The sequence below is a fragment of the Agelaius tricolor genome, unplaced genomic scaffold, assembly GCF_023055355.1.
Source record: "Agelaius tricolor isolate 1412-34295 unplaced genomic scaffold, bAgeTri1.0.p SCAF_11, whole genome shotgun sequence".
Taxonomy (NCBI): Eukaryota; Metazoa; Chordata; class Aves; order Passeriformes; family Icteridae; genus Agelaius; species Agelaius tricolor.
Window position 1 is genome coordinate 14089899 of NW_027269271.1, and position 14030 is coordinate 14103928.

At 38.5% G+C, this 14030-nt stretch overlaps 1 protein-coding gene across 1 annotated transcript in view; it reads left to right on the plus strand.

Moving 5' to 3' along the window:
- The window catches only part of ABCA4 (ATP binding cassette subfamily A member 4), a 61620-nt gene that overhangs the window by 13103 nt on the left and 34487 nt on the right, over positions 1-14030 (plus strand). Inside the window, exons 7-14 of the mRNA XM_071436252.1 lie at positions 1922-2011; positions 2395-2635; positions 4076-4215; positions 5316-5432; positions 6195-6392; positions 9579-9784; positions 10541-10717; positions 13153-13375. Coding sequence (XP_071292353.1) covers positions 1922-2011; positions 2395-2635; positions 4076-4215; positions 5316-5432; positions 6195-6392; positions 9579-9784; positions 10541-10717; positions 13153-13375 — 1392 coding nt within the window. The remainder of the gene's footprint in view (positions 1-1921; positions 2012-2394; positions 2636-4075; positions 4216-5315; positions 5433-6194; positions 6393-9578; positions 9785-10540; positions 10718-13152; positions 13376-14030) is intronic.

Genomic DNA, 14030 nt, shown 5'->3' on the forward strand with positions numbered 1-14030 from the left:
GACCTTGCTATGAATTCACCACTTCTGCAGCCTTGGTTTAGTATGGCGATATTATGCCACTCTATATATAGGTATGGGCATGGATTAATATTATTTCTTTAAAGTATATAATAAAATACAAATTATATCAAATAAATAATTATAAAATGGCATTGTTTTCTAGTATTTCATTTCTATTCTGCACACTGAGGTGATGCTTTCAGAGAACTATTAATAAAGGCTCCAAGGTCTCTTTCCTCATGATAGCAAACTTAAATGTCCATCACTGTGTATATATCTTTCATGTTTGTTTTCCCTATGATCATGCTTTGCATTTTTCAACACTGAATTTAATTTGCTGTTTTTCACCTTTAATGTGATGTCATGAAACCATCACATTGTCAGTTTGCTTTATAGGAGCAGGCAGGATATATGAAAAATTCCTGATGTTGCATAGGAAGTATTGGTCAGACTCTTCTGCCACAGCAGTGTAGCACTGTGATTAATTTAACATGGATTTTGTTCAGCTCTGATTTTCCCAGAAATAGGAATAGAATATACCAGGAGCTGCAATTGACACACCAGCAAAATACTATTTGATTATTGTAGCATTGATAGTCAGTCATTGTGCCCATATGATTTTACCAACCCTGATAAGAATTTGTCATCAGCTTCTGAGAGGCACTGTTTTCCATTCCTAAAAATATATTTTCTTATGTTTTCATATATCTTATGCTTGCTGGAAGTAGCAGAGAATTAATACTACAGTATTTCTAAAATAGATTTTCAGTATTTGAGGTCCTCAAGTGAATATTCACAATGTACTGCCCAGCATTTTTTACAGGTTTACAATTCCTGTTCCTCAGAGTTTCAAAAAGACCTTAAGGCAGGTGCTCCAAGAACCCTGTATAATCCTTGCACAGACTGGTTCCCCTTAGGGGAAAAGGAAAAGTGTATTTTGAAGCCCTGCATGTATTCTTCCTGCCTGACTGTCAAGTGACAGATCAGAACACGCTAATATGAGCTTTCCATAAAAGCTCTCGCCTTTGTGACTCCCTGCTAGGTACCTACACAGTGCAGCTGTCTTCTGCTTTCTTAACCACCTACTGACTGAAGGGAATGGCAGGCAATCAGCAGGGTGTGTAGGCGTTTTTGGGGAAGGCTTTTTAGGGGCTTGTCTCATAAGTGTCACAGTCTAGCTATCTACAAGTCCAGCTTTGTATTTTGTTGTAATAGCAGAGGAAATGCCTGAGAAAGCCGCAAGAGTGCCAGCTCCAAGTGCATATGTGATTCTTTAGACAGCTGACAAAGAAGGATGCAGTGATGCAAACAAAGTGGTATGTGACAGCATACCATGCTGTCACCTGTTTCTTTTAAGTCATTGATAAATAAAATGTTAACTTCTACTGAAAAGGCAGTTTGGTCAGTCTGCAGAAGCCTGGGAAAGTAATGGTTTCTCTCAGGTTTGACAAACACTGAGGACCAGACTGTCCAAAATCAGGAAGTTTCCGAAGTATAAAGTTCTACAAATTATTTACCTCCATGGCAAATGCTTCTGTATCAAACCTTAGCTAAATTTGGAAGTCACCAAGAGTCTGTATATCTCACTGGAAGAATAGCCTCTGTGAGAAGCAGCTTCTCAAATGTCCCAGTTACTGCATACCTCCTCCATTTTTGCACCTTTTGTCATGGTGGGCTTAGATGAACAGAACAAATCCCAAGATATATTTTAAGTGGCCAGTGTTTTTTTCAGCCTTGTATTAGGAAGAACATTCACACAGACCTCTGTGTGTCTTGCACATGGGTACTGGATTTGTGGCCCCATAAGACAGGTTTATAAGATATTGTTCCAAATAACTCAAAGAATTTGAGCTACAGAGAGGCCATTTGGATTTTCTTCTTATTGTTTTAACTGTTGTCCCTATTTTTTATGTATTCACAGCTTCCCACTGTGTTGGACAGAAACTCACCAGGTGCTGACCTGAAGGCTTGGGGGAGGGTGCTGTCTAATGTCTCCCAAGCAGTGCAAAAGGTAAGTGGTCTAATAATAGATTACATCACTTTTCTGCATAGCTCATAGTCCTTTTTTTCCTTTGTTGTTTTTACGTTCCAGTTACCTGCTTTACCAGAAAGAAAATAGACTTGTTGGGGAAGAGCTGATTCCTTAAAAAATCATTCTTCTGTCATTACAAAATAAATATACATGTAAGCATTGGGAATTCTGAAGTGTATTCTTTTCTTCAGAAAAGATATGAAAGAACAAGAACTGAAAATGGTGCCTATGACCAGGGCAGAGGAGAGAAAAGGATGAGGTTCTGATTGCATTCACACTTTACCATTTGGGCACAACTGGGATCTCACCAGATACTTACTTGCTTTGAGAGCTGCCGTTAACCAAGTCTTGTCTTACTGCAGCTGGCCAGGAAGCCAAGTGTTCAGGACCTTTTGAGGGTTCTGCAACCATTTCTACAAGGTGGAAGGCCAGAATCCTTGGGCCACTTGGTGAGTTCCCTGTCAGATCTTTTCTGTGGCTACCCAGAAGGAGGTGGATCCAGAGTGCTTTCCTTCAACTGGTATGAAGATAACAACTACAAAGCTTTCCTGGGGATTGACTCAACAAGGAAGAAATCTGGTTATCTTTATGATAATACAACTAGTAAGTTTTCCCTCCAATCCATTAAGAAACTCTCGACAGGTGCACCTTATGTTCAAGTACTAGCATAGAATGTTGCTTTTATAAATAACATTTTAAAGCAGTTGATTTAGGAAATTAGAGCCAGGTAAAATTATTTTACTCCATACTTACTTCATAGCTGGAAGCAGAGAAGCCCAGGACTTGACAACTGACAGAAATACCCATTTGTTTTTAATATGGAGGCATAATCATAGGCATGATCATAATTAAGACTGTTCCTCTCTTTTATCTTCTATTATATGCTACTGATATCAGGAAGAATGAGATGTTCCTGAAGAAGGTTCAGAAAAAGACAGTATGGCATTCTGGAATTACTTTTCTCCAAAGTATTTTTCTAAACTTTATTTTTTCTCCTAACTTGTTTGATGGCCTTGGGCACAGGAATTTAACAATCTCTCCTTTCCAATAATAGTCAATTTGATACATGGTGACTGTTATTTTCCTGCATAAAAGTACATCTATTTTGTAGCAGTAATGTTCTACAGCATGATTACATTTTATATAGAAAATATTTCAATTTACCAATTTTTGTTGCTTTTATTTCCTCATTATTTATTTCCTCCTATTGTGATAGGATATAATGCAAAGAAGAACCAATTTTTTACCATTTGTTATTTTGTCTTTTTATTATATCCCCTTCTGTTTGCTAGTTAGTTTTTCTCTGCACTGAGCTCACCAGCAGTTTTTTCTGTACTACCACTCATGTTATAGCTGGTAGTTCTGTGTCCCTTCTGCTATGATAGATATCATTGCATGGTCACAAAGTACAGATGGGGACTTTGCTTACAGAGGCTCCTACCTTTCACTGTTTGTGTTAATACTTGGCTCTACTTATGCCTGAGACTTCCAAAGAGGCCCAGTACTCCCTCTCTTCAACGAGGAAACAAATTAATTGAATACTGTCCAAGTAAACTAATTACTTCATAGTGTAGAGGTAAGATAAAAATATTTACATTAAAATGTTTAATTTTAAATTATTGTAGGATCCAGTTCTGAACTGTTCCGGAGTTCAACATCTAAGCCCACAGGAACAGCTTTGTATTAGTATCAGCTAGAATACAAAGAGGCCAAGTCATTAGGAGTAAAGCAAATAAAGTTCAAACTGCTCAGTCAGTTCTGAGCTGTCTTGTTTCCTTCCATTTGAAATACCATGTAAATAACATCAAATTTCAAATGGTTATTTATGTTTGCTTTTCCAGTTTCCATAGCATATTTTACAACTCCAATATCTACTTAATAGTCTTTCTGTCCATTCAGTCATTGTACTTCTGCATTGCAGAATGTGCTTTAACTCATTCAGATTCACACTGTATGTACTGCCACTAAAAAGCCCTGCAGGATGTTATGTGTGATAGGATTTTAGTAGGGTTACATAAAGACTGTCTTTCTTTATGTCTTTAGCACCCTTTTGTAATGCATTGATCCAGAACTTGGAATCAAACCCTTTAACCAAAATAGCCTGGCATGCTGTGAAGCCCCTGCTGATGGGAAAAATTCTCTTTGCTCCTGATTCACCTTCTGTACGGGAAATTGTAAAAAATGTAAGTTTTGAAATACAAAAGTGTATATTTCTAAAAAACTGTATCCCAAGAAGCATCTTTTGAAAAACAGTCACCAGTGACAGTCAGCCTAATCAGATTTTCTTCTCAAAACTCCATTTGTTCTGATGGTCATCAGAGGAAGGACAGGTACTCTGTTTAAAAAATAGGAGACAGGTCTTCACTGATTCATCCCATCTTGGTCCATGCTTCATGGTTTGTCCAGCTCACCCAAGCAGCTTTTTGTTGGCATGATTCCACATTTACACCAGTAAGCATAGTAATATTTATTTTACAGAGGTAGGAACATGAGCAGCTCTGTGGCAGTAAATATTTAAATGGAGCAACTGTGAGACGTAGATAAGCTTATTGAGAACTACAGCTGAGATATTGCAAACCAATAGCAACATCATGGTTTATTATTTTCTCTTTTGAATGCATAAAGAATTTTCACTTCATTAAAATAGGATGGAACCTGGACTCTTCAGCAAAATGCTTGAAGTTGGGTGAAATTAATCTGAGCAGTTAATCAAGGTTGCATATGACCCAGGTTTTGGCCACCTCATAACCAACAATTCACTACTCCAGAGATCTGTACAAGGCACAGAACTGCTGCTCAGATTTCACGCAGAAAAACATCAGATTTACAGCAGCTCAGCATTTCAGGTCTTAATAGCATGGCTATGGGAGTATCTGTCTTTTCCAGCTGCCTTCCATTCATTCATCTACTCACATCATCATCTTCCTTTTTAGTTCTTAATGGGGAGAGATAGTCAATGGGAAAATTCTAAATAATTCTACCAAAAATCTGAGTATTTAAAGAAATTGAAATTAATTAGGCTTAATGTGCAATTGTTTTTTCCATTACATATACCACGGAATTTTATCCTAAGTGAATTTGATTCTGTCTGGATTTTACAGATTCTTTTTCTGATGGTTATTAAAATTTCTGCTATTTGAACAAGTTGGATAAGTTTTAAAGGTAAAAACTACAGCTGTCTAAGTTAGAGGTTCCCCTGTCACCAAATCCTGGATAGATCATAAATTGTGTCTATCTCCTTAGATTTCTAACATTCTTTTCTGCTGTTTTTTTTTTTAATCAGGCAAACTTCACTTTTGAGGAGCTTGAACGCCTCCAATTGTTGACCAAAGCTTGGGAGGAAGTAGGACCTCAGCTGTGGTACTTCTTTCAAAACAGCCTGCAAATGAACATGATCCGTGTATGTTACAAATTATCAAAGATCCTCAGTAAGAGCAGCCTTTCACCATCTTTTATTTTTATTCATGGAGAAGACAATTAATTGGAAAGGTTTGGCCACAAGCACAGCCTTTGCAGCAAGGAAGCTGTGGCCTTTAAGGCTGTTGGCTGTTGGGCTTGGTTTGAAGGCAAGTCATAGATGCATTACAGCATCCCTGTAGCAAAACCTCAGATCTGGGCAGTCAAGAATCTGACTAATGATTTCTTAATAAAGACAGCAATTGCTGCTTCCCTGCCTCCCCAAAATGTCTTTCAAGAACAGACAACTTGATTTTCTTGAATTCTGTATAGGCAAAGAAGGCAGTAAGACAATACTTTTTCCAGGCCAAACAGAAATTTATTTTGGGAAATTGCTACTTCTGCATCATTTAGATTTGACTTTGATCAGCTGCAATTACTACCTGCAGTTAAAGTTTATAAAGCAGTTCATACTAGAAAAAAACATTTGGTTTCCTCATTTTTCTACATTGTATTAGACATTTATAACATTTATCCTCTTGCTTATAAGGAAATAATGCAATAAATAGTCAAGGAAAAATTTCTTTTCATCCATTCTTCAGCTCACACATCCAGTTATGCAATAACCCATTTGTAAAATTGATTCTTTAGCATACCCTTTTGTCCTTGTTGATGTGTTGAAAGAGTTATGGAAATGGAAACCTTTCTAGCCAAACAGGGCATGGAAAGACAGTCATGGTGACAAAGCTGTCATATTTTTGTTCAGGACTCTCTGAAGCACCCTACAGTGAGGGACTTCCTGAACAGCCAGATGGGTGCAGAAGGCTTCACCACAGAGCAAATCATCAACTTCCTGCACAATGGACCTTCAAGGAGCCGGGAGAAGGGAATGCTGGACTTTGACTGGCGGAACATCTTCAGCGCTGTAGACCAAGTTCTGCGTTTGCTCAGTCAGTATTTGGAGGTAAATTTAGCCCTGCCCCTTCAGGGAATAGTTGTAGAGGAGATCTTAAAACCAGTTAGGCTGTACTGGGTCTGTGGTAACAGACAAGAAAGTTAAAATCATAAAATATTTGTTTGTTTCAAGTTCAATCTCATTATCAAATCCATGTATTTAGAATAATACAGTGGCGCAAGTATGCTTATTATGAATGCTTATTATTAAAAAAAGTTCAATTTGATGGTTTTCAAATGCTTTACTCAAAATGCTGGTTGAATGAACACATTTCAATGCTGGGAGGCAGAAAGTGAATGCAAAACTTCAAAGAATTGGGTTTTTGTAAGTATTAATAACCAACAGGCCACTAATTTCAGCAAGGTCAGGAGCAGAGGAACAAAGAGTTCTTTGGAAGTCCCCTTGCAGGTTTTTAAGCACCTGATCAAAATTCCATTGATTGAAACCAATGAAGGAGTTTCCACTTGTCCTGTGGTCACTGCTGACAAGATGTCTGTCTCTTTCCTGCAATCTGTACCTCTCTTCTCTAGCAAGTTGTTTTCAGTGGTGCCTTCTGAGGATTTTTGAGAGAAAATTGGTACCAGTTATAGGCAACAGGACTAAGCCTAACTCCTAATTTCAATCTAGTTCAGTCTAAAAGACCATTTGTCCCTATCAAGATGGCAGGAACTGAAAGTTTATCTGCCTTTCTACAGCTAGTACAAGAAGGAACAATAAAGGCTTTGCACAAAGGTCTGCTGATTCATTTAATGATCTTTTTGTATCATGTTAGCAGAATTATTTCTTGTCAAACTGAGCTAAATATATTGTGTGCAGCAGGTCAGTGCTGGAACATCAGTAATACCAGAACAGTTACTGTACCTGGTAATAGATCTTTGTGTTCTAATGTTCTTTGTAATGAGCTTATTCTTTAAAGTGTGCTGTTTACACAGAGTTGTAAGCACTTGGGAATGTTTTCCCACTGTGCCAGACACAATGGCAACAAATAGCTCCCTTTGGGGAATAGCCTGCTCCTTACCTCCATAGTATGCAATAAGGACAGTGTGTTGCCAGCACCTGTCTTTGGCAACTCCAGGTCTCTGCTGCAAACTGTGATGCAGCTGAGAATCCCACAAATTATGCAGTGGCTGCTCCTTCTCACCACCCCAAGAATTTCCTGTTCTTCCCTGTGATTACCTTAGGTCACAGAACAGCTAAACTATTAGTGAGAGCTATGCAGTCACTTCTTTATGTTTGTTATTCTCTGGTTTTATCTTCCAAACCTGTTCTTATTATTTTTATTTTGATTTTGGTTTTCCCATTTTCATTAGACCATTTTAAATTGTTAAATAATTACTGGGAGCAGATTTGAAATAAATTTCCCCAAGTAGTTGAAAAATTAACTTTGATATAGTGATATTTATGAAGACACAAACTGAGTTCAAATTCACTGGGGGACAAGAAAAGCCTAGGTAGAGCATACAGCCTTTGTTTTGAATGCAATTCATGTTAAGAGAAATGAATTCTACCTTTGGCTCATAGATTACTATATAAAATGTCTTCTCACTTTCAAACTGTGTGAATTATTGCAACACTCCCATCTTGCCCTATGTTCTTATACAAGCTTTGATTTCACTCTCCTCATGGAGAAGATCTATAAGCATTTGTGCTTTGTGTTTTGAACACTTGCTGCTTCCTTTACTGGACCCTTGGATAAGAGCCTATGCTGCTCCTCAGCCCACTCCAGGCACTCTCTGTTCTGCAGTGAAAATCTAGATGAGTTCAGTTGCTGTCACTATCATTTGCCAGTATCATTCTCACAGATTTCCCTGGAGAACTGTCTTAGTTCTTCTGCAGCTGAAATAAGTATCTTGAAAATAATTCCTCCTGATAAAGAAACAACAAGTAATCCTCCAGACCCTGCAAAGTTCCACAGTTCCACAGGAAGGGTTTGCTTTGCACTCACTGCCACTTTTGCAAGAACTAAACTGAATTCCTAAACTCAGTTAACACCATGTGGGATAAATGTATCCCAAAAAATTAATGCAATATGATCCATTGGTCTGATTTTCTTTCTCTTCTGACATGCAGTTTTCTGCCTTATTTTGCTTTCTGATATGAAATTCGACATATTTTAGTTTTCTGAAGCAAAAGGGAAAATGAACACCTACAAACCCTAGGAAGAATAAAGCCAAAAAATAGTGTTATCAATTTAAGCACTGTTCTGTTGTGATTTAAAAAATATATTTTCATATAGATCCCATTAAGCTGTGATAATATAAGTTTTAAGGGAAACATAGCATGATTTCTCACAGGGAAGGGTTAAGTAAAGGAGTCTTTAAGATTAAATAACAAGTACCAGTATGAGCTCTTTGATGTAGACTAATTTTTAATTATTGGCTTGCAAGAAATGATCAAGGAGATAAGATCAAACAAGTTAGCCTGTTGGAATTTTATGAAGCAAAGGAATTCAAAAAGTATCTTTCCAGTCAATCAGGGTTTAAATACTTCTACTCCCTGTTAATATTTTGCCAATTCTGAGGGGCAGAAGCTAAAATACAAACATAAATCTGTAATTTTACAGACAACTAATGCTAGAGTTTATAGCATTCACAATGGGTTTTTTACAATGTCTGCTAAGTAGGACCTAAATGGAGAAACATAAAGAACTTAGGTTTTGATGAATTTTTGTCTTTTATATGCATTGATAAGAATACAGTTTGTAGTAATGACAGAGACCAAGAAAGAATTCTTTTTATTGAGATAGCCAATAAAAATGACGCATTAACTTAAGTCAGCAGGTAAATCGTGTCAGAATTCAGCAGGGACATAATATGACCAGTTAGATAAATCAATTACTTGTCTGGTGTCACATAGGAAGAAACGTTGAAATATCTAAGAGACATTTAAATTTAAATGTATGCTGTGACTTTTCCTATTGCTTCACTTGACAAAATGCTTTTCATCTGAAATCCACAGCCAATGTTCTTTTCTTACAGATCAGTCATCCTTTAGCTGTCTAGTATTCACTCAGGCGCTTCCTGGGCTGAAGAAGGGAGGAGAGAGTCAACAATAGTTTCATCATAAAGCTGAAAATAACAACAGTTTCAGTTGAACCTACTTTCCTTTTCTGTTTTCAACCACTGGTGTTTTCTTTAATGTACATCTCTTAGTATTTTAATCCCATGCAAGTTTTCTCTTTGTAATTATTTGTAGTGTTTGACCTTGGATAAATTTGAAGGTTATCTTGATGAAACTCAGCTGACTCGTCAAGCCCTTTATCTGCTGGAGGAAAACAAATTATGGGCTGCTGTGGTTTTTTCAGACTTAGAACCTACAGCCAGCAGTCTCCCACCACATGTGACATACAAGATCCGAATGGACATAGACGCGGTGGAGAAAACAAACAAAATCAAAGACAGGTATTTACCTGATAGTGGTTTCTCAGTTCTTGCCTGCCATAACATAAGTATGAGAGACATAAGGGTGTTGGAATCTGTGTTGGATACATATGTAAAATCCAGCTGTATTTGTTAATAGTTACTGTGTAGTGCAGTGCAGAATCCATCTCCAGTTACCAGGTGCTAACATAAATGGTATCACTCTTGTGACAAGCCAAGAGCGATAGGTGGGTAGGTGCAGGAATACAGGGCAAAGGGATGATTCTGCTCAGAATCTGTTCAGTAACCTGCTTCAGTTTATAGATGGCCCCACCATTGGGAAAGACAGACTAGGAAGTCCTGTATGGATTGTGACTCAGCTCTCCTCCACCTGGACAGCAGAGCTTCTCTGCTGTTCCTCCTCAAGTCCCCACCAAATAGACTCACTTAAAGGGATATAATTTCTCAGGACTGTCTACAGAAGAATATAATGGTATCTGGTAGTTGCAATTCTAAATACAGTTATTTCTATTCTAGAACAGTTATTCTGCTACGGGACTAATTTATGTACATTTTAGGCCAAAATTGCTATTCCAAGTCGGTGCAGAGAAAATGAAAGGGAAAAAAAGAGCCTTCCACTTTCTTAAGCAATATGGTCTGATAGACCAAAGTCTGGAAAAGACAACTCCAGGCAGTGTCCTACAATTTCAGTTGCTGTGATTAATTAATTTGCCCCACAACCCTTCCCTAAAGTCAGTGCTTACCCAATAATAATTTCCATGTGAATTTTCTTTTGAGGTACTGGGATCCTGGTCCAAGAGCTGATCCTGTTGATGATTTACGTTATATATGGGGGGGCTTTGCATATCTCCAGGACATGATTGAGCATGGGATTATAAAGACCCAGACCAGCACTGAAGTGCCATTGGGAATTTATCTGCAGCAAATGCCATATCCATGTTTTGTGGATGATGTGTGAGTAAAAGCAGTTTGTCTTAATTCTATTGAATACTTGGGTTGCTGGATGGTTTAAGATTCTCAAGCACCAGAATTAGCCCTAAGTTATGAATGTCCTAAGGTATAAATGCAAGAGTAATAACTGAGACACAACTGACTTAATTTGGTTTTTTCCTTATCCTGTCATAACTCACTCAGACTCCACAAGCCACCTTTGCCAAGATTCAACCCCTAATCCTAATCCTGGCCTTTGTTTCATCCAGTGTCCAGGCCTAAAATGAACTCAATACACTAACCCCTTCAAAGCAGCAGTTATTTTCCAATTTTCTTCCCTGTTCACTGTGTGCTTGCTCCAGTGCTGCAGTCTGTGATACTGCAGCTGTCCTCTTATACTTTTCACTCAAAAAAAAAAAAAAAGGCATTAGAGAAATCTTTTCATAGTTTTGTCCCTGTGCTCTGTGCAGGCAAGTGCTACTACTTCTGATAAAAGCAAATTGCAGACACATAGATTGACCTGTCATTCCCATCACTCATTATGTGTTGGTCTGACAGAACATCACCCTGGCAAGCCTGCTGTCTAGTTCTTCTCCACTGAGAACATTGCAGAAGCAGAAACCCCATCTGTGCAAAAGTTCTCTGAAGCCTGCAGTGGCCACATGCAGTTCAGGATTGGTGTCCAAGCTCAGTGATGGCCTCTGCAGAGATCCTGCTCAAGTGAGGCAAGTGTACCCTCATGGTAACCTGTAGGCTGTGTTGTGCCCAGCCTAGTGCTGGTTACATGTATCCATCCACAGGCAAAACTCTGTGCCCCAGGCCATATCACAAAAGCATGGGTTTGTTTCTCCAGACTAGATTGCTTTTCAGGAATTTTTTGGTGAAAAAGTGAAGATTTTCCCTTTGTTTTGAAACTGTCATAGCTTTGATATGGCAAAAACGTAGTTCTATAGGGCTCAGACTTAGGAAGCTGAAGACTTTTTGCTCCTTACCTTTAGCAGCTATGAGCTTTTGGCCTTTAAACAATCAACACTGGATTCCCCAAACCCCATAATACATAGCAGTGTTAATTAGTAGTATTAAACAGCTCACATAAGGATGAACAAGTACCCTGGGAGCCTGAATAATAAAACCATCCACATCAATCATAACTAGGGAGAGGGAGATGTATTCCCTCATCTTCTTTACCAGATAACTCCCCCGGCACAGCAAGGCCATCAGTGCCAGGGAGACATTGTTTATGTTAACATGTTCCCAGACTCAGCAAAGTGAAGAGATAAACAGTGCAGCTAACAAGCTGTGTCCTGTACAGGACCTTGTTAAAAACTCCTGGTTTTAACAGGAGAAATGGAAAACTGCTTAATAGAAAACTGCCTCTGGCTCAGCCTGCATTGCGTGCCAAGGGCTGTGGTGAGTTGGCTGTGAGTGGATGCCAGGTGCCCACCAAGCCTCTCTATCACCCTCTTCCTCAGCAAGAAGGGAGAAGAAATTAAGATGGAAAACAACTCATAGGTCAAGATGAGGCCCTTTACTAAAGTTAAAACAAAAAATAACCCAAAGATTCATTCACTATTTCCCATCCAGCAATGTCCAGCTGCTTCCTGGAAAACAGGGATTCAGCATGCATAGAAGTTGCTTTGGAAGACAAATGTAGTAAATATCAAATACCCCCCCACTTTCTCCTCCTTTTCCTTAGATTTTATATCTGAGCAGGCACAATATGGAATATCCCTTTGATCAGTTTGGATCAGCTATACTGGTTGTGTCCCGTCCCAAGATTCTGCTCACCCCCTGCCTAGTGGTGAAGTGGGAATGCTGGAGAGACAGCTCAGATGCTGTGCCAGCACTGCTCAGCAGCAGCCAAAACACTGGTGCATTCTCAACACCTTTCTAGCTATCCATGCAAAGCCCAGCACTGTGAGGGCTGCTATGGGGAAAGTTAACTCTATCTCAGCTAGATCTGATACCCTGACTCATGGTTTGTATGAATTTCAGCAGCCTTGCTGGCAGCATACGATGCTTTTAATGACTAATTTGTTTATTTCTCTTGTTAGTGAATCTTTGGAGCAGAAAGACAGTGACACTCCCATATTGTTAACCTTAACATATGTCTTAAAATATTCTTTGTAGATCATAGTAAAAGCATTATGGAAATTCACTGTGAAGAGAGATGTATTTTCATGAGGTACCAAATATTTTGAAGCCTTCAGTAACCATTAGAACCTCTTTGTAAAATTGAAATAACATTCATTCGACTCATGGGAATGCAGAAACCATTACTTTATTAATATTTAGGATGCTTGTGAGGTTTACTAGTGACATGCTATTGATGTTTGGACTAAGACTATACAGTTCTGTATTTAATTAATGCACTCTTCCCCACTCCTTTTCCTTTTTGCTTTTCATCTAATATTTCTCTGTTTTACCTAAATTTAATTTATTCCTTCTTGCTTTGGTAGCTTCATGATCACCTTAAACCGCGCCTTCCCCATCTTCATGGTGCTGGCTTGGATATATTCAGTCTCCATGACTGTGAAGAACATAGTGCTGGAGAAAGAAATGCGTCTGAAAGAGGCCATGAAGAACAGGGGCATAACCAACGGCGTGATTTGGTGCACTTGGTTCCTAGACAGCTTTTCCATGATGGCTGTGAGCACATTGCTCCTCACAGCTCTGATTATGGTAAGGATTGCTACTCTCAAACTCACTCTTGTGTTTGCACTCCTGATAGCAGTTTGCTGTTGAGAAGGAATAGTAGCCATTGACAGGGAGATGTGAATGGTGGAGGCCTGTCCTGATCACAGCACGTAGCAAGCACATTCTTCTAAGCAGACCTCATAACAGCATCAGCACTTGGCAAAGACAGAACAATAAATGCACTAGTAAAGATGTATTGTGGGATCATAAAAAATACATCAGGCTGGTTACTCTGTATATTGTATTTTCTGTAGGCAGATGCAGATCTCCCAATAAATAATGTGTTGTTTTAAATCAAAGAGATAATAATTTGCAGAATTTTTATCTTGTAATTCACTACATGTCATTAATTTTTAATATCCATTGCTTGTCTGCTTAGAAACTGAGCAACTATTTCAATGGAAAAAGAGACTGCAAGGACAGAACTTTCAGGAAAACCTAAAAAAAAAAATCCACCTTTTGCTCCTGTGATTCAGAATTACTGTATTTTTATAACTTTTCAAGACAGTTCAGATGTTGTCTCTGAGGACTACCTTTTGTCTCCACTACCTGAGAACCAAGCTTTATATTAAGAGCTTGCTGCTATGTTTTATCATATAAATGGGTAGCATTTTGATAAGGAAGAATGCCCTTGCATCTT